Source organism: Aricia agestis, chromosome 21 (genome assembly GCF_905147365.1).
Source record: "Aricia agestis chromosome 21, ilAriAges1.1, whole genome shotgun sequence".
NCBI classification, from domain to species: domain Eukaryota; kingdom Metazoa; phylum Arthropoda; class Insecta; order Lepidoptera; family Lycaenidae; genus Aricia; species Aricia agestis.
This window is the reverse complement of record NC_056426.1, coordinates 7,413,665-7,433,719: the sequence shown is the minus strand read 5'-3', so window position 1 is coordinate 7,433,719 and position 20,055 is coordinate 7,413,665. Positions and strand designations below refer to the sequence as shown.

The 20,055-nt window shown below is 37.7% G+C and overlaps 1 protein-coding gene across 1 annotated transcript; it reads left to right on the top strand.

Annotated features, from left to right (window-relative positions):
* Positions 1–4,392: 4,392 nt before the first annotated feature.
* On the top strand, positions 4,393–19,738 carry LOC121737587 (pro-corazonin-like). The gene is made up of 3 exons (XM_042129247.1): positions 4,393–4,418; positions 14,905–15,120; positions 19,587–19,738. Exons 2-3 carry the CDS (start codon positions 14,911–14,913, stop codon positions 19,683–19,685), a joined length of 309 nt encoding a protein of 102 aa, XP_041985181.1. The 5' UTR covers positions 4,393–4,418; positions 14,905–14,910; the 3' UTR covers positions 19,686–19,738.
* The last annotated feature ends 317 nt before the right edge of the window (positions 19,739–20,055 follow it).

Here is a 20,055-nt window from a genome sequence, read left to right as displayed (position 1 = left end):
GATATCAATTAGGCACTTTAAGTATTTCCAAAATTCTCAATAATTGTATCTGTGTAATATTTAAAGGGGACTCTCATACCAAAAAAACTTTTTGTTTTGCCTATTTTCGCTCTATACCTAACGGTACGGAAGCCTGCGTGCGCGATCCTAACTCGCACTTGGCCGATTTTTATCATTTTAATTTCAAGTTGCAATCAAAATGATTGCAACTTGAAATTAAAACTATGATATGTATCATAGTTGTTGCAATTTGTTTTGCTTTGACTAATTTAGTATTTCAGCGAAATTGCAACAAAAACTAGATACTTTTGGACATTATAATAATCAATTATAAGATTAAATAGCTAAAACAGATTTTTGGACGTGTCGTAAATGCACGGTAAGATGGAGTGAGGGCAAGCCGACATTCGAGTTATGAGAATTGATCCTACAAAGCTGCAAAGGCCAGCAGCCTACGCGGTACGCCAAACAGTTCGTTCAGATATATTTTCCCCTTTTCATAACGTTACTACTAACGTCATAAGGATCATAATAGAAACTGATAATAAAACGTAACGTAGTTACGCCAAAATAATCAATAGCTATAGCAATGAGCAGACGAATCGCCTAGTGGGCTTTTTAATTCCTGCTCCTATAATTTTGCAGTTTCTTGTCACTTGTGTGCATTTTAAGCAGACAGACAGACATATAGAAAAAATTGACTGCGTATAAGGAACATAATATTTTTATTAGAATAGAAGAACGGGGGTGACTTAATCACTAAGTGATCAAACCCCCTTAAAAATAAAGATTAAAAAAATAATAATAGAAGAATAGAAATTGGGATTGGATGAGATAAGGCTATAGGTTTTCGAAATAAAATACATCTGAAAAAATTTAAATACCTTTAAATAGAAATTCAATAATTTTTTTCTTTAAAAACACTTTCGTGACAGTCTCCGAAACCGAATGAGATTAAAGCCTTTGCATCAAAGGAACTTCACAAGAAAAACAATAACAAGTCGATTGTTTAAGCCGTTCTTTATTCAAAATTTACATAACCTTAAAATACTTTTAATTTCGACATTTAACTCTTTGCGGCCTTGGAGGAGGATTGAGGAAGGAGGGATATATTTCCAGCTTAGTTCTTGAATTCTTATGGGTTCGATTTTCCCCGTTGGAACCAACAAAAATATTGACCTCAAAAATATTGTTTCTCGTGTTGCGATAGTCTGTCTGTTACATTTTCATGCTACGTAAACAGCTGAACCGATTTTGATGAGGCATGCAGATTCAGGAATTGATTGCCGTGTTTTATACGAATTTTGACGCATCAAAGCTGCAGCATACGCAATGTACTTTGAAGCAACATATTCCATACTAATATTATAAACTAGACGTTCCACGCGGCCTCGCCCGCATAAATGAGAAATTTTACAGAAACCGTACATTTTCCCGCTAAAAAATAGCCTATCCTTCACGTCATGGTCTACTCTACATCTGTGCCGAATAACTTAAAAATTCATCCAGTAGTTCGCGAGATAAGCGCCTTCAAATAATTAGTCTTTGAGTGATAATTAAATAATAAAATCTATAGCCTTTCTCGATAAATGAGCCATCTAACAATGAAAGAATTTTTCAAATCGGACCAGTAGTTCCTGAGATTAGCGCGTTCAAACAAACAAACTCTTCCACTTTATAATATTAGTATAGATGTGAAAGTATGTCTGTCAGTTGCGCCCAAACCGCTGAATCGATTTTGCTGAAATTGGGTGTGGTGATACTTTGAGTCCCAGGAAAGGACATAGGATACTTGTTATCCCGGAAAATTGTAATGTTTCTGTGTGATAAACGATTTTTGGCGCAACGGAGTTGCCAGCGTCATCTAGTGTTATAGTCTGGTAAGAATATTATAATATTATGCCAATCAGGCTATCTTACTTTAGTTCGTAAACAAATGAATTATCAATTAATATTGTCTAAAACTCCATATTAAGGCGGGGATCAATCTCAATCAAAAACGATAACCTTGCACACAACCAAAGACCAAGCGTATACGCATCGCAATAAGATTCATTTTAGCTTAGCATAAAATTGTCACAACAAGGGCGGATCTTCTCTATTTTTCATGTTTTTTTTAAATATCTTTGGAAATAAATATTAAGAAACAAAATTGTTCGGTTAAAGAAATTTTAATATACATTTACTAACAATTTATTCAAATAAAATGTATAATTATCCTAGTTAATACTTATATTTCGATGAAATAGAGTTTTTTCGGAGGCGAGTTTGTAAATTAATTACAGCCAAAGTATTACGTTTTATTAAAATGTTTACGGTTTAAGGTATTTTGAATATTGTGCTTTATATCTCATATTTTTTAACACTTCGTTATTATATTGGAACTAGGTAAACCGGGAGTCACGGAATAACAAATTGGGGTTTATCCTCGCCTTAAGATAACTGACATATTTTTATAACAATAATTACTCATTTTTCCCTTTAAATTTTTAACAAACCTTGTAACTTTAAATCTATTTCATTATTCGACTAATATATCTGGCTTTACATAAAATCCACATTTTTTAATTTAAAATCATTTTACCGGCCCTAAATCCTCCGTTTATTCGAAAAAAACGGCAATTCTTTAACCTATTACTTACCTGCTTCTTCCACTCACGTCTTCAATTATTGTTGAAACGTATTTCTATACATTTATATTTTAATTACAATAAAGTACGTAAGTGAAGTTACGACGTTCTATTGTTAGAAGTTACCGCTTATGGAACGTAAGTAATTTGTTTTACGTTCAACTTTTGAGCTTATGGAAATTGTATGTGTGAAAAACCGATATTTAATGATGATGATGATGATGATGATCATGAATAGGTCGTTTAGAAATTATGTTACAGCAGACGCATAAGTACACCGATTATGAAATATAATTATTATTTAAGTATTTTGTTTGTCAATCGGTTAAAAATTAACATTTTAAAATGTCTATGCGTGAGGCCTACCACTGGTTCGGACTTCGTGAACTAACCCAGCGAGAAGTAACGGCGTAACAAACTCGCACGGGACCACCTTTTAGCAAAAAGATGGGAAATTGTTCTAAAAAAATGTGTTGCATTATTATTTGTATGTCAATTGTTATAAAGAGGAAAAGTTCGTATGTTTATTTGCATCGACTAAGTTCTGAAACTATAGAGTACCTACTGGGTCAATTTTGAAAAAAATTGACACAGATGAAGAGTAGACCATGGGTTTTAATGACATCTTAGTTATTGGTCCCACAAAATCAATTCGACGCAGAGTATATGGATTTGAATAGCTGATTTAATAAAGTAAATTACAAAATATTACTTTTGAAATAATTAAAACGCTTACAAAATTACAAATTCCTTGTATTTTTTTTTATGAAATAATTGATCTTAGCATTAAATATTAGAGAACACATATTCTGCTAAAAGCATGCAAATCTTAAGTGCTAATTAGTTGCAAAATTTATCAAAGCAATAAAATTTTAAAATAAGTAAATAATTAATATCACAACTCTATCAGTCAAATCATCAAATATTATAGCTTTGCAAAAAATATTGTGAACTAGGTATATAATCAACTACTAGAAAAAAGATTTATAGTCACCAAAGCAGTTCTAGTAGTTCAAGACCTTTAAGAAGACCCCAAGGCTTAAAAATTATTTACAATTTATGATGCAATTAATGAGTATCAATTACTTAATTGTAAATACTTTCAGAATTAGAATAATTAGATAATGTTCTCAATTCCGTTGCTAAGTAATTAGGTAGTTTACCGCGCCGTCCATTTTCCACCACTAAACTATCCTATCTTATCCTGTCTTTCTCACACTTTCTGTGACAGACACACTTTCGCATATATTTTTTTATGTGATAAGGGGGCAAACGAGCAAACGGGTCACCTGATGGAAAGCAACTTCCGTCGCCCATGGCCACTCACAACATCAGAAGAGCTGCAGGTGTGTTGCCGGCCTTTTAGGGAATACGCTCTTTTCTTGAAGGTTTGCAGGTAGTTAAGGTCTGGAAATACTGCCGGTGACAGTTTGTTCCGGAGTTTTACAATGCGCTTTGTATGAAATACTCCGCCCGTACGTTTTTTCCAAAATATCAATATTTAAAGTTATCTAATAAAATTTATTTCGATGAGTGCCGTTTGTCCCAGAAAACTACCTAAAATACGTTACTGCGTACGAATTTTCGAACGGGCGTCTTCTCTGTAATTATTTAATCAAAATATCCTCTCATCCTTTATATTAAGGATTAGTCTATAATTGTGACAATAATTATTAGTATGCTTGAATAGATCAATTTGATGTACGGGTGTATAAAAGGGGTGAGACTGAAGTCCTGAGGCACAGTCAAATGACGGGCGTTGAAGAAAGCGGATGTAAGAGATATCAGGTATGTTCGTTTGTTTATGGGGTAAATGTGAATAAAAATATGGGGTTATTGTGAATGGGGTTATTGTTTATGGGGTAATTTTGAAATTATAATTTTTTGAGTGGGAAAGGTTACAACTTATGTGGTTGTATCTGTGTGGTAACAATTTACTTGATAAGTTTTTAATTTGAATTAAATTATGGAGTTAATGTTTATGGGGTCGTTTTGAAATTATAACTTTTTGGGTAGGGATGGCTAAAACTTATGTCTAATATTATATTATGGTAGTAACTGTGTAGTGTGTGGTAATTGATAATATAAGATAATTCTGCAGTGACTTGATAAGTAATTTACTTTCACTACATTGAAGGTTAAAGACACAGCTAAAATAAATAACAAAAACACGCTGTTTCCTAAACCTTATAATAACATTTTTTAAATAAAACTAAATGAAATATTTGTACGGTGTTGATGTGTGGAGGTTAAACAAATAATTTATTATTTTAATGGTTTTCATGTCATAAAAAATGCGAAAGTAAAAATCGACCAAGTGCGAATCACATTCGCGCATGAAGGGTTCCGTAGCGTTAAAGAGCAAAAGTTGGCCAAAAATTGCGTTTTTTGTATGGGAGTCCCCCTATAGTATTTATATTATTTTAATTTAACTATTAATTATTAAATTACGAACAAAAATAGGGATCTTGTGAGTATTTCAAGTGCCTACCTGTTGCCATTATTGATTACTAGCAAAAAAGGCCAAAAAAAATCAAGTGTGTTTTATGGAAGCCGCCCCTTAAAAACTAATTTTATTTTATTTTTAGTATTTGTTGTTATAGCCGCAACAGATATACACAATCTGTGAAAATTTCAGAAGTCTAGCTTTAGCCTTTCTTGAGATACAGCCTGGAGATCGACAGACGGACAGATATCAAAGTCTCAGTAATAGGGTCCCGTTTTTACCCTTTGGGTACGGAACCCCAAAAAAGGAATAAAATACTTTTATTTACTGCACGGAGCATAATGGAGTATTGTGGATTGTGAAATGAGAACGGTAATAGATACTAAATTATTGGCTAATTATAATTTTAAATTCACCTTTTCCCATATTATACATAGTGTAATAAAAACAAAGTGAAAATAATTTGTTGGGTATGTATATTATGTCCCTTGTTTGTTTATAGTTCAATGTGAAAATAGAAGCGCTGAAAGAGTTAATGTTTTTACTTTTGTATGGGCAAATTGTACCTCGAGGCATTTCTCATAGAAATATTAGTCAAAAGTAAATCTTACACTTTTATAACTAGACATCGGATTATATGCACGATCAAAGTGCCGAAATATGCATGCAAATATGTACGAAAAAATGGCCGAAATATGCACAATCAAAAATCACTTCATATTATAAAAATGTATTAATTTTGGAAGAGTTTTCCGGTGTTGCTCATAATAAATGCGCCAATTATCATAATTTCATTAAATCCAGGACTTTTTTCTCCTTTCCGATTACAATCTTGGTACCCATGGAAGTTCATCACCTACTTTATTAAATTTTTTTTCAAATGTGGCAAACTCCAAAAAAACATTTTGTTTCTCGAAATATATTGTATTGCGGAAATCTTTAAACAAGAGTGGGCTACATATTTGAAGTATTTTGATCTATCATACCTCTGTTTCTTGGCCTCGGTGTATATTATGATAGCTAGTTTGGAAACTACGAGGGCATAATATGGCCGACGAAAAAATGCCAAAATATGCACTATCGCCTAAAAAGCCCCATTGCATACTTGCATATGCAAATGCATATAATCCGATGTCTAATTATAACGTAGTTGGGACGAATTCAAATTTTGCATATTTCGACATCGAATGCTAAGACCCAACCATTAAGTCAATTTAATGTTAGCTGTGATCGGTCGGATGGGTTTGATCAAACGCGACCAATTTTTTTTTCTGGCAATATAATATCTCTAGACATAAATTACGGGTTCCGTAGAGTGCTTACGGAACCCTATTAGCATCTAGTTTAAAAACTTCACATAGACTTGAAGAATCAATCGAGTTTGAACTTAACTTTATAACTTGATCCCTTTTCGAAGGTGTTAGTTTGTTAAACGTGACTGTGTTAAACATTTACCCCATCCAAACTAATATTACAAATACCAAAGTGTGTCTGTCTGTGCGTTACCTCATTATGCCCAAACCACTAAACTGATTGTGACATAGGATACTTTTTTACTCCAGAAAAATGTACGGTTCCCTCACAATAAATGAATTTTGTTACAACGGAGTTGCTGGCGTCATCTTCTTACTAATAAACGATCCAGTTTATTCAGATGTCTGGCACTTTTTTTCTGAATCAGACAGGGACAAAATCTTATATTTAAAATTCTCGTGTCACAAAGTTAGGCCGCGTACTCCTCCGAAACGGCTTTACTGATTTTAACCAAATTTTATTTGCATATTCAGTGGGTCTGAGAATCGGCTACTGGGTACTTTTTATATTGATAAACTTGCATTTGTTGAATAAATAATAGTAAATTATTACAACTCGAGACTGACGGCGATTATTGTTTGTGCGACGGGATAGCGATGGACGTTGCCATGGTGACATACTTATTTAGTCACTTCAATAAAATAATACGGCGAAATACTTTATATGGCAAAGAAACGTTTGCCGGGACAGCTAGTATTGTATATACTTATACCTCTAATAAAAAGGCCTATAATTTCTGTATGGACCTTTTGATTATAGGTTTTAAGCCTATAGCTATCTATAGCTTTATTTCTGATTCATTCATGTTGATTATTCAGCAGATATTAAAATATTATACAATTTAGTATTTGTAAAGAAATAGCAAACTGTTGGATAAAGTTATTTATGCCCACCCACTAATATGCATTGCTATTTTAGTTCTTAGAATCGGAATTCGGACCCCTACGCCCTTTTAGATCTGAAACTATTTTCCTCCTTCATTGTATTAAATGCAACCTTAATTGCTTTATTAGTATTCTGTTACAATTTTTCTGCGTAATTCCCTTCGGGTTAAGGTGACGCCGCGTTAAAGTAAAAAACCGTGTTGGATATGTTTTAGATTGCTTGTTTTCTAAAATAAGCAATGGAACAGCAAAAAAATGGAAAGGGCGTAAGCGACAAAATGGTATAAATACATTTCATATAAGCTATGGGCAAATTACAGTGTATGCTTGAACCAATTTATGTAAAAATTTTGGAAGCTTAAATCACTCTCCTCTGTTGGCAAAATAGGAATCCCTTTTTTACAGAGGTCTTTTTGATTGATTATTCTGTGTTATAAAAGTTGACCAATCGTGTTATGCTATGAGTAATTCAAAGACAAAGACATGATGAATACTGACAATGAATTTAAATTTCTTAGCTTTAGTAATTGCTGAGAAAAATAGATATCGCTACAGCCAAATTATTAAGGCGTCGCCTTAAGGTTACCTCTGACATTAACACTGATGACAAAATTAACCAGCACCCACTAGCATAAGTTTGCAGTAAGTGGTAAGTGCAAATGATTTAAGTCACTTTGTGACTTAAATCTATCACAGAAGATGTAAGTAAATAAAGTGGATAATTTACATTTTATAACTTTTACAACAATTACTCACTTTTTCCCTTATAATTTGAACAAACCTTGTAACTTGCCTACTTCATCATCTGGCTAATGTTTCTGGCTATGCATAAAATCCTTATTTTTTTATTTCAAATTATTTTCCTGGTCCTAAAGCCTCCATTTACGCAGAAAAACGAAAAGTCTTCAAATGTAAATATGTGTAAGGCCGGCCGCATACGTACGATTTCCGTATGCGATTTCCAAATCCATTTATCGTGTTCCTAGCACAAACTATTCCGTTAACTCCTTGAGACTAGCGCAAGCTTTCGTTTTTTTTTCGCGCAAACGCGCCGGTATGCACTTGAACGGTACGTGCGGAATTCGTTCCGTACCGAGAAAAACGAACGTGTGCGGCAGTTGAGGTATTTTCTACGGATTCCATGCATTTAGATTTCCGAGTAAGGAAAACGAATTCGGAATTGGCATACGGAAAACGTATCTATGCGGCCAGCTTAACCTAACAGTTAGGGCCTGTTTCGCCACTTCCTGATAAGTGCCGGATAGGCTATCGACAACTTAACTTGACAGATCATCTGTCAAATAAGTTGTGGATAGCCTATCCGCGGCACCTTATCAGGAAGTGGTGAAACAGGCGCTTATTCACTTTACAATGCAAAATCTATATTTTAAGTTTGCAGCGGGATGTCTCATCAAATGTCAAAATGGCCGTCTCCAACCGGTAAATACGAAACATAAAAATGTCCCACGCATTCGATATTATAATGATAAGAAAACGTAACGTAGCACGATGGTATCTTGTATCAAAGCGATTTATTTGTAACGATATCGTTGTCAATTTGTTATAATGCTAGGAAAATATCGAAGTTATTTTACGCCTAGTTGGAGAAATAAAGCGCCGTTTTAAAAGGTGTAGGAGTATTATAAAGGCTTGTGTGATTATACGTAAAACTACTGAACTGATTTCGTTCGGCGGTTTAGACTCTGGAAACTATTTGAAGAATTCTGCGTGGATGTTGAAATAAAAAGCAAGATTTGGAAAAACTTAGACAATTTATTGCTAGTAACGAGCCATTACAGAGAGCACGGAGGAAGAGACCATAAATAACAGACTATAGATGACACATAAAAATGACAATGACATAGACAAGACATACGTGGGAGAGCCATGCTTCAGCACGAATGGGCCGGCTCGACCGGAGAAATACCACGTTCTCACAGAAAACCAGCGTGAAACAGCGATTACGCTGTGTTTCACCGAGTGAGTGAGTTTACCGGAGGCCCAATCCCCTACCCTATTCCCTTCCCTACCCTCCCCTATTCCCTTCCCTTCCCTACCCATCCCTACCCTCCCCTATTACCCTATTCCCTCTTAAAAGGCCGGCAACGCATTTGCAGCTTTTCTGATGCTGCGAGTGTCCATGGGCGACGGAAGTTGCTTTCCATCAGGTGACCCGTTTGCTCGTTTGCCCCCTTATTTTATAAAAAAAGACCGATCACAGACAACACTGGCAAAAATTGGTTGTGTTCCAAAAACACATATTTTAACACTATTAAATAAACAAAATAATAAGTTTAAAATATAAAACCCAACTTAGAAAAGATTTGGCTACTACATGTTACCCGGAACTTCGTTGTGCCAAAATTCGTTTATCGCGCGGGAACTGTACATTTTTTCGGGAGGAAAAGTATCCTCTGTTCTCTCCCGGGACTCAAAATATCTCCATACAAAATTTCAGCAAAGTCAGTTCAAAGGTTTGGGCGTGAAGAGGTAACAGACAGACAGACTGACAGACACACTTTCGCATCTATAATATTAGTATGCCAATCATGGTTATCCCTCTTGATCCAACGTTGGCTTTTACCTTACGTCATCAAGTTTGACTAGAACAATGCAGGCTGATCACCTGAATGTCTGACAAGTTAGATGATCCATGCGTCGGATGGGCATGTAAAAAGTCGGTCCTGCGCCTGATCTCTCGCCGGTCGTATCAGTCATTCTACTAGGTTCGAGCAATGGAAGACAGAATGCTTAATGCTTTCGTATACTGCGCACACACTTGGGCACTATATAAATCCTGGTTTTAATGAAAATGACGTCACCGAAATGGGAGGCATTATTAAAACTCTTTTAAAGAAAACACAAAAGGTTTTTGTGATTTTTGTTTGGACATTTTAATTTGTTTCTGGCAGGGGTTGGGTTTCGATTCCGTCTAATGAATTAATTTTAAACACATCCACGTTTAATGAGATTATTTTGTTTTGTCTCATTTTTAAGCTTACTTGACACTTTCTGATAAACCACATAATGTATGTTTAAACGCAAGTATTATTCGTAACTCTAACGTCTAAGAAATAAAAATCCATACTGCCATACTAAAAAATATAAATGCGTGAGTGTGTATGTTTGTAATACTTTTACACTCTTAAGCGGCTGAACCGATTTAGATGAAAAGTACAGAGATACTTTAAGACCTGAGAATGGACATAAGACAGTTTTGATCGCGGCAAAATTTACAGTTCCCGGTCGATAAACGAATTTTGGTGCAACGGGGTTCTCCGGGATAAAAAAGTATCTGATGTCGGATATCAAATATATACCCCGGGACTCGAAGTATATCCATACTAAATTTCAGCAAAATCGGTTCAGCGGTTTGGGCGTGAAGAGGTAACAGACAGACACACTTTCGCATTTATAATATTAGTATGGATGGTGTGTTTAAGCGAGTGAAGTTGCAACCTAGGAATCCCTATACGTCACACGTTAAGAGAAATTAATTTAATAACTAGTTAAGTTCAGTTCAGTTCAGTTTTTGCATTCTGATATAGAATTTAGAACATTTACACTCGTAGACAGGGGCTACGGCGTAGAGGATACGTCTACGACGCGTAGACAGGGACTACGGCGTAGAGGATATGTCTACGACGCGTAGACAGGGGCTACGGCGTAGAGGATACGTCTACGACGCGTAGACAGGGACTACGGCGTAGAGGATAGAGGATATGTCTACGACGCGTAGACAGGGGCTACGGCGTAGAGGATATGTCTACAACGCGTAGACAGGGGCTACGGCGTAGAGGATATGTCTACGACGCGTAGACAGGGGCTACGGCGTAGAGGATACGTCTACGACGCGTAGACAGGGACTACGGCGTAGAGGATAGAGGATATGTCTGCGACGCGTAGACAGGGGCTACGGCGTAGAGGATATGTCTACGACGCGTAGACAGGGGCTACGGCGTATAGGATATGTCTACGACGCGTAGACAGGGGCTACGGCGTAGAGGATACGTCTACGACTCGTAGACAGGGACTACGGCGTAGAGGATAGAGGATATGTCTACGACGCGTAGACAGGGGCTACGGCATAGAGGATATGTCTACGACGCGTAGACAGGGGCTACGGCGTAGAGGATATGTCTACGACGCGTAGACAGGGGCTACGGCGTAGAGGATACGTCTACGACTCGTAGACAGGGACTACGGCGTAGAGGATAGAGGATATGTCTACGACGCGTAGACAGGGGCTACGGCATAGAGGATATGTCTACGACGCGTAGACAGGGGCTACGGCGTAGAGGATATGTCTACGACGCGTAGACAGGGGCTACGGCGTAGAGGATATGTCTACGACGCGTAGACAGGGGCTACGGCGTAGAGGATATGTCTACGACGCGTAGACAGGGGCTACGGCGTAGAGGATATGTCTACGACGCGTAGACAGGGGCTACGGCGTAGAGGATACGTCTACGACGCGTAGACAGGGGCTACGGCGTATAGGATATGTCTACGACGCGTGGACAGAGGCTACGGCGTAGAGGATACGTCTACGACGCGTAGACAGGGACTACGGCGTAGAGGATAGAGGATATGTCTACGACGCGTAGACAGGGGCTACGGCGTAGAGGATATGTCTACGACGCGTAGACAGGGGCTACGGCGTAGAGGATATGTCTACGACGCGTAGACAGGGGCTACGGCGTAGAGGATACGTCTACGACGCGTAGACAGGGGCTACGGCGTAGAGGATACGTCTACAACACGTAGACAGGGGCTACGGCGTAGAGGATATGTCTACGACGCGTAGACAGGGACTACGGCGTAGAGGATATGTCTACGACGCGTAGACAGGGGCTACGGCGTAGAAGATACGTCTACGACGCGTAGACAGGGACTACGGCGTAGAGGATAGAGGATATGTCTACGACGCGTAGACAGGGGCTACGGCGTAGAGGATACGTCTACGACGCGTAGACAGGGGCTACGGCGTATAGGATATGTCTACGACGCGTGGACAGAGGCTACGGCGTAGAGGATACGTCTACAACACGTAGACAGGGGCTACGGCGTAGAGGATATTATGTCTACGACGAGTAGACATAGAGCTGAACAGTAGAAAATATAATAACGTTTTACATGGATATTCTGGATGAAAAAAAAAAGGGCCGCGCCACACCGGAATGGCAGCGGCGCGGTGAGCACTTTCAGTGTCATATAATATAAATGTCATATAATACAAAGATAATGATACTGTAATACATAGTATCGCTTGAGACGTCTACGGTTGTCCGTGGCCGCTCGTGGCCGCTCGTGGCCGCTTCAGTGTTAGATAACTCATTTATCGAGGAAGGCTATAGGCTATATATCACGCTAAGACCAATAAGGACGAAGATACAGAGGAAAATGTGACAAAACGGGGAAAAATATTTGAAACTGCTTATCTCACGAACTACTGAGCAATTTTTATGTTCTTTGGAACAGATATAGAGTAGACCACGTGAGACATAGGCTATTTATTTGCCGGAAATGTACGGATTCCATGACATTCCTAATTTCCTAAGATGCCGCACGGAACGTCTAGTTATGAATGAAACTATAGGTCTACTAGCTCTACCATGAGTTTAAAGCTATAGTATTTATCGATACTCGATACCGACTACGTAAATATTTAGTATGGCGATTTTAGTTCCGCAAGTTACCGCTAGAGGCGCTGTAAAATTTGCCATACTAAATATTTACGTAGTCAGTATCGGGTATCGATAAATACTATAGCTTTAAGTTTTTTTTTTTTTATGAAATAAGGGGGCAAACGAGCAAACGGGTCACCTGATGGAAAGCAACTTCCGTCGCCCATGGACACTCGCAGCATCAGCAGAGCTGCAGGTGCGTTGCCGGCCTTTTAAGGGGGAATAGGGTAATAGGGGAGGGTAGGGATGGGAAGGAAAGGGAATAGGGGAGAGTAGGGAAGGGAATAGGGTAGGGGATTGGGCCTCCGGTAAACTCACTCACTCGGCGAAACACAGCGCAAGCGCTGTTTCACGCCGGCTTTCTGTGAGAACGTGGTATTTCTCCGGTCGAGCCGGCCCATTCGTGCCGAAGCATGGCTCTCCCACGTATAAGTGTAAACTCATGTATGTCAATATAAGTTTAAACTCATGGTAGAGCTACTGGATCTGATAGCGATTGGATGGCAGATTTTCAAAAAATATCCTTGGTCATTGGATAAATTTTTATGTTTGCATGTTTAACACACAGAATCATCCGCTATAAGAATAAAAAGGATCAAAATGGTTTATCCCAATTACCTCCGGTATTGCTAGAGTCTATTTATTTTCTCACTTTTTGCCATCAGATTCGTGTATAACTGCAATGGTGCAGGCTTCGGGAAATTATTAAAAGATGTTATCTTCACAGTTAACCTTTATTGAGTGCCTTACTAGCTACTAAGCCTAACTTATACAGTGCGTAACAAAAACTAGTGATAATACTTTAAGGTGTGTACATGTTCCTTGTTGAGAGTTCACTGTGAAAGTAGCGGCTCTGAAAGACGAACATTTTTTTTCACTTTTGTATGGGCAAGGGCCCGAGCGTCACGAGTTTCCCCCTACAAAAGGGAAAAAAATTAGTCTTTCAGCGCTGCTACTTTCACAGTGAAATCTCTACAAGGAATACGTACACACCCTAAAGTATTATCACTTGTTTTTGTTACACCCTGTATAGGGGGGAGGTGACATGTGTCCTCCCCCCTATTCGTTCGTCATCTATAGTTATGTAGTGTATGTACACTACATAACTATAGATGACGAACGAACGAAAAACGAATTTTAGCACAACGGAGTTACGGGTTTCAAAGTTATTTTATAATTTCAAGTCATTTGCCATATCTATTCGCTACCTAGCTCTACACCGTGTAACAGTGCTCCCTATAATTACAAAGCTCAAGCAATTCGACTCTCATCAGAACCTACTAATTACCTATTTTTGTTAAGAGCACAGGCTAAAACGAGCTGAAACAGAAATAGAAAGCTTTGACAAAGAGTTTTATAGATTGGGATAAATACTGTAAAAATATCAAAAATATACGTGGGAGAGCCATGCTTCGGCACGAATGGGCCTGCTCGACCGGAGAAATACCACGGGCTCACAGAAAACCGGCGTGAAACAGCGCTTGCGCTGTGTTTCGCCGAGTGAGTGAGTTTACCGGAGGCCCAATCCCCTACCCTATTCCCTTCCCTACCCCCCTAATCCCTTCCCTTCCCATCCCTACCCTCCCCTATTACCCTATTCCCTTTTTTTAAAACCGGCAACGCACCTGCAGCTCTTCTGATGCTGCGAGTGCCCATGGGCGACGGAAGTTGCTTTCCATCAGGTGACCCGTTTGCTCGTTTGCCCCCTTATTTCATAAAAAAATAGACATTAGTATACTTATTACTTATGTCCTATAGTGTGTAACAAAACTGAGTGATAATACTATAGTATGTGTGTCCCTTAGATAGAGTTAACGTATTTTGCCGGGACAGCTAGCAACATATAAAAAAACTACCGTAAAGATTATTACCACGCAGAAAAACCACGCAAGCTAGTATATAATATTTAAAGTTAATTATTAATCAATCGTCTCTTCTTCCAGACCACCATGCTGACGAATCTCTCTGTATTCCTCATTATGATCACGCTGTCGTCGGTCGCGGCGCAGACATTTCAGTACTCCCGCGGCTGGACGAACGGCAAGCGTGACGGTCGTGACGGTCGTGACAGACTCGCTGACAGGCTGGAGAAGATGTTCACGCCGTGCCAGATGCAGAAACTCCGATATCTGTTGGACGGGAAGGCTGTTACTGAGAAGGTATTGAAGAAATCAGAGGTTGTATGTTAAAATAAATTTTGCAGAACCCTTTACTTACAAAGTTGTAATTTGTATGATTTTTTTGTTTTTCTTGTGCTCATTGCCAAGTTGCTCAAAGAATAATAAAATAAAGAAAACTGTTGATACCGCCATGGTGATTGAACATTACAAAATAACTGGAAGGCTTGGCTTGAATGTCAATTGATCTGACTTTTAACGATAGAAAGATTATAGATAAGCTTGGCTCCTTTTTACATCTCATTTTTTTGGTGCGATTATGTCTGTCTGGTTACATTCCTAAACCGAGTGAAGTTATTCAAACGAATGAATTACTTATATAAATGTTTATTTAACTAAATATTAACTCTATTTTACAATATTAGATTACTGTTAAATGTCGCACAGAGTTACAGTGAGCGGGCAAGAGGTGGCTGTCAACTGACTGGTGTGGGCCTAACTATTGCTTATAAACTATGTAGGGGTATGGGGCGCGGGCGGCGAGTCCGGCGTCTGCGACGGCTGAAGCGGGCGGCGGCGGTGATGACGCTGTATTTACATTGGGTGTCGTATTAATCTGGATCTGGATCCCAGGAACAGCGGACGTCTAATGGTTTCGGCGATAATTAAGCCACGGATGTTTATAGGTGGTGTTGGGTTCATTCTATGAAGAGAGCTATGTGCCTCTTTGTTACGGTAACATAACTCCTCCCCCCTTAAGTGTGAGGCGCGATGAAGATGGCTGCTGCGAAGGCTCCGTCGACTGCAGCTGCAGTTCTTCGACTTCTTGATGCGCTGACATTGCATGCCTCCTTTTGCCAGGGCCGTAGCTAGGGGGGGGGCATAGTGGGGCAATGCCCTACCTTAAAATCACAATGCCCTACCTTAAAAATACCAATAATCGGCCAAGTGCGAGTCGGACCCGCGCAATAAGGGTTATACCGCGCACGTACCGTTATAGAGCAAAAATAGTATGGGACCTACCTACCTACCTAACCCTTTTTTTTTTTCTTTTATTATTATTTATTAAATTACATATATTATTATGGCCTTTGTGAAAATTTCAAGTGCCTACCTGTTGTCATCATTGATAGTTAAGCAAAAAATGTTAGAAAAATCACGTTTGTTGTATGGGAGCCCTCCTTAAATATTTAATTTATTTTGTTTTTAGTATTTGTTGTTATAATGACTGGTATGGTATTTCTGGCCTTTGAAAAAAAAAAGGACAAAAAAAGTTGATCTGAACGAAGTTCTTCGCATTTTTAATAATATGGCGAATCGTAGAATTCAGCTGTTTTAAATATTTTATGTTATTTTATTATTAATTATTATTTTAATAAGTTTGCAGAAACAATAATAATCTAAATATATTTTTAGTCGTATCTATTGACTCGTATCACCCAACCCAACAATTAATTATTATTTCCTCACTCTCACTCACACGTGGATCGCTACATCCAGAAGTGTTACCATATTGTTTGCTTGTTCTTCGTAATTGAGGATTTAATAATATGTAGTTCTTAGATATAGTGCTCATGCTTTGTCACAGATTTTTTTTAAGTATCTAAGAATAACTATTGAATGAATTGAATACATCATTGACCTAGAGATAAATCAAAATAACAAATACTAAAAACAAAATAAAATCAATATTTAAGGATTCGTGTTTTTTGGCCTTTTTTGCTGCATATTGATATTAATGGCAACAGTAGGCACTAGACATTTTTGCGAAATCACTTAATTAATAAATAATACAATTAAAATAACATTTATATTTAAAGGGGGCTCAATTACAAAAAACACAATTTTGGCCTATTTTTTATCTATAACGGTACGAAACCCTTCGTGCACGAATCCGACTCGCACTTGACCGATTTTTTTTGCTTCCGCCCTACCTGTAACCGACGCTGCCCTACCTCAAATTTGACTCTAGCTACAGCCCTGCCTTTTGCAGAAGACGTATGCTGCAACGGCTCCGGCTGACATCAGGTTGATATACAGTATAACATTCCATTTGTTTGCAAACAACATTCTAGTTGTTTATGAGCTTGCAGGGTTCGTTGGGGTAAGCGAATTCGTTATTCCCCAGAATAAGGTAAGGGTGTTTTGGAATAAGGACCATATTATTTTTATTAGGAATAGAATACAAATGAAGAAGGATATAAGGATGTTTGTCTACTAACTGAATTTCTAATATAAAATTAATTGTTTCATTTGTACTATATGCTTAAAAAATTATACTTTTTTCTAACAAATACATATAAAGTAATTGTGGATGATAAGGTAAATTAAAATCAATCTCCTTTTAAATTTCCACTAGTTTTTCTAGCAGATAACTGGGATCTACAATACTCCGATGCACTACACCTGAGTGGGTGAACGTTATAGCGTTTTCTAATAGCGACAACTTACTGTAGAACTGTTGTAAGCATATCTCTATTTGGATATAGACATTAATCATATTTATTCTATTTTCTAAACGGTACGTATTATTAGACTACTAATTCATAACACTAGCTATTTGATTCTTTTTTTTATTCATAAAGTCTTGCATAAGGCTAATAGTTAATTTTAATTTTTTTATGTAGTCTGTTTTAAATTACTAATTTCATTAATTTTTTAATATCGTACGGATGTCGTAGAGGGTGCTACGGGTGACGACGTAGAAGGTGCTACGGGTTGTGCTACGTTCTCAAAAATTCTATTTTGAAGACTGACATTTCCATTTTCTGAGGTGTCGTCGAGTGAAAAATCTTGAGCGGATTGAAAATCCTGTTTAATTTTATTGAAATTATTTTTCTGAAAATGTTTTTATCATCTTCTAATTTCATATTTTGTTTCTGATATGTAGGTTGCTGATTAATGGGTGGCTTTACGAAAATTTGTCTCGCGTTTCTATATTTAGTATATTTTAGGTCGTCGATTTTTACCATCGCAATGACTTCTTCTAACTTTTCAATTTTCTGTGTTCGAATCATAATTGATATCATTGGATTTATTTGGTCTAATAGGACGCTGGTTGCTAATTTTTCATAATGCTCTGTACTTTGTGACCCGCAATTAATAAGGTTACATGTTAATTCCCTAATTTTATCGGTGAATGTTTCCATATTATCTCTGTCTTTATTTAATTTAATCAAATCTTGTGTTAATTCCACTTCCGACCTATATTCGCCAAATCTTTGTGTTAAAATATGTTAAATGTCCTTCCACGTTTTAAAATTGTTCCTTTCGGACAATGCCTCAACAGCTCTACCTGTCAATTTATTCACTATTAGACAAGGTAGCAACTGATCTTCTTTATTTTCGATCATGTCGATAACATTCTCCACACACTTGATATAAAAGTGCAGCGTTTTTTTATTTCCATCGTAAGACGGTAAAAATAATGAAACGTTCTGGTAATCTATTGCTACAGGACTTGTCATTTTGAAATTAATTTAATTTAATGATATAAAAACAAAAGTTTAAAAGCTTTATAAGGATAGGGCCAGATGGGATGTCCAGGAAAATAAACAAATTTTATGCTTACCCCAGGAACATCGTCTTCCGCTATCTTGTGAGTTGAGCCGGTTCCTCTGCTGCTTCTGCTGTCGATGCTGCTACGGCCACTTGCACCATGATAGTGCGTAATCTGGTTGAGAGTCTTTCACTGATTTTACTAGAGTTTGTAGAGTCTTTGTGTCGCGATCACTGGACTAAATGAGCCCGGGTCGTTAAGTTAGACACTTTATCCTACCGACTGCGCCAGTGAAGTTATTCAAACGAATGAATTACTTATATAAATGTTTATTTAACTAAATATTAACTCTATTTTACAATATTAGATTACTGTTAAATGTCGCACAGAGTTACAGTGAGCGGGCAAGAGGTGACTGTCAACTGACTGGTGTGGGCCTAACTATTGCTTATAAACTATGTAGGGCTATGGGGCGCGGGCGGCGAGTCCGGCGTCTGCGACGGCTGAAGCGGGCGGCGGCGGTGATGACGCTGTGTTTACATTGGGTGTCGTATTAATCTGGATCTGGATCCCAGGAACAGCGGACGTCTAATGGTTTCGGCGATAATTAAGCCACGGATGTTTATAGGTGGTGTTGGGTTCATTCTATGAAGAGAGCTATGTGCCTCTTTGTTACGGTAACATAACTACCGTTATGATATATTATAGTATATTTTTATTTACAGATGCTTTAAGTTCCTGTAAATATGAGTTGATAGTTTTTATTCCATAAAAATGTACGGTTTTCAACGATTAACGAATTGCGGAACGAATATAAGCTAAACATGTAGTAAATAAATAAATGTATGATATTTTGTATGCAGCTACACATAAAATTTAAATTCTTACTAAAGTTTTTGCGTAAGATCTGGTAAGATTTACAAACAACGTCATCTATCGGTAAATATTGATACTATTAGGATCGGCTGCAAACCTGAAATTTTGTACTGAATTTTTTTAATTCTTGCAGCTCCTGACGCCATGCGAGTATTTAGAAGAGGACGGTGAGGAACCGAGACGACAGAAACTCAAGCTAGCTCAAGACTCCCTCTACGACAACATCCAGTAAAATCTGTTCACGCCTTGCCTGAGTTCATTTTATTACATTGTAAAGTGCCATCTGTTATTTTGGAGAGCAAATTTCAATAATATATTACATATTATTTTTTAGGGTTCCGTACCCAAATGGTAAAAACGGGACCCTATTACTAAGACTTCAATGTCTGTCCGTCTGTCTGTCTATGTGTCTCAGGCTGTAACTCAAGAACCGCTATAGCTAGATTTCTGAAATTTTCACAGATTGTGTATATCTGGTGCCGCTATAACAACAAATACAAAAAACAAAATAAAATTAATATTTAAGGGGGCTCCCATACAACAAACGTGATTTTTTTGCTATTTTTTGGTCGATGTCAATAACTGCAACACATAGGCACTTG

Coding starts and splice junctions, on each gene's coding strand:
- LOC121737587 (XM_042129247.1), top strand. CDS start 14,911: ATGCTGACGAATCTCTCTGTATTCCTCATTATGATCACGCTGTCGTCG. Junction 15,121..19,586: donor GGAAGGCTGTTACTGAGAAG/GTATTGAAGAAA, acceptor TAATTCTTGCAG/CTCCTGACGCCATGCGAGTA.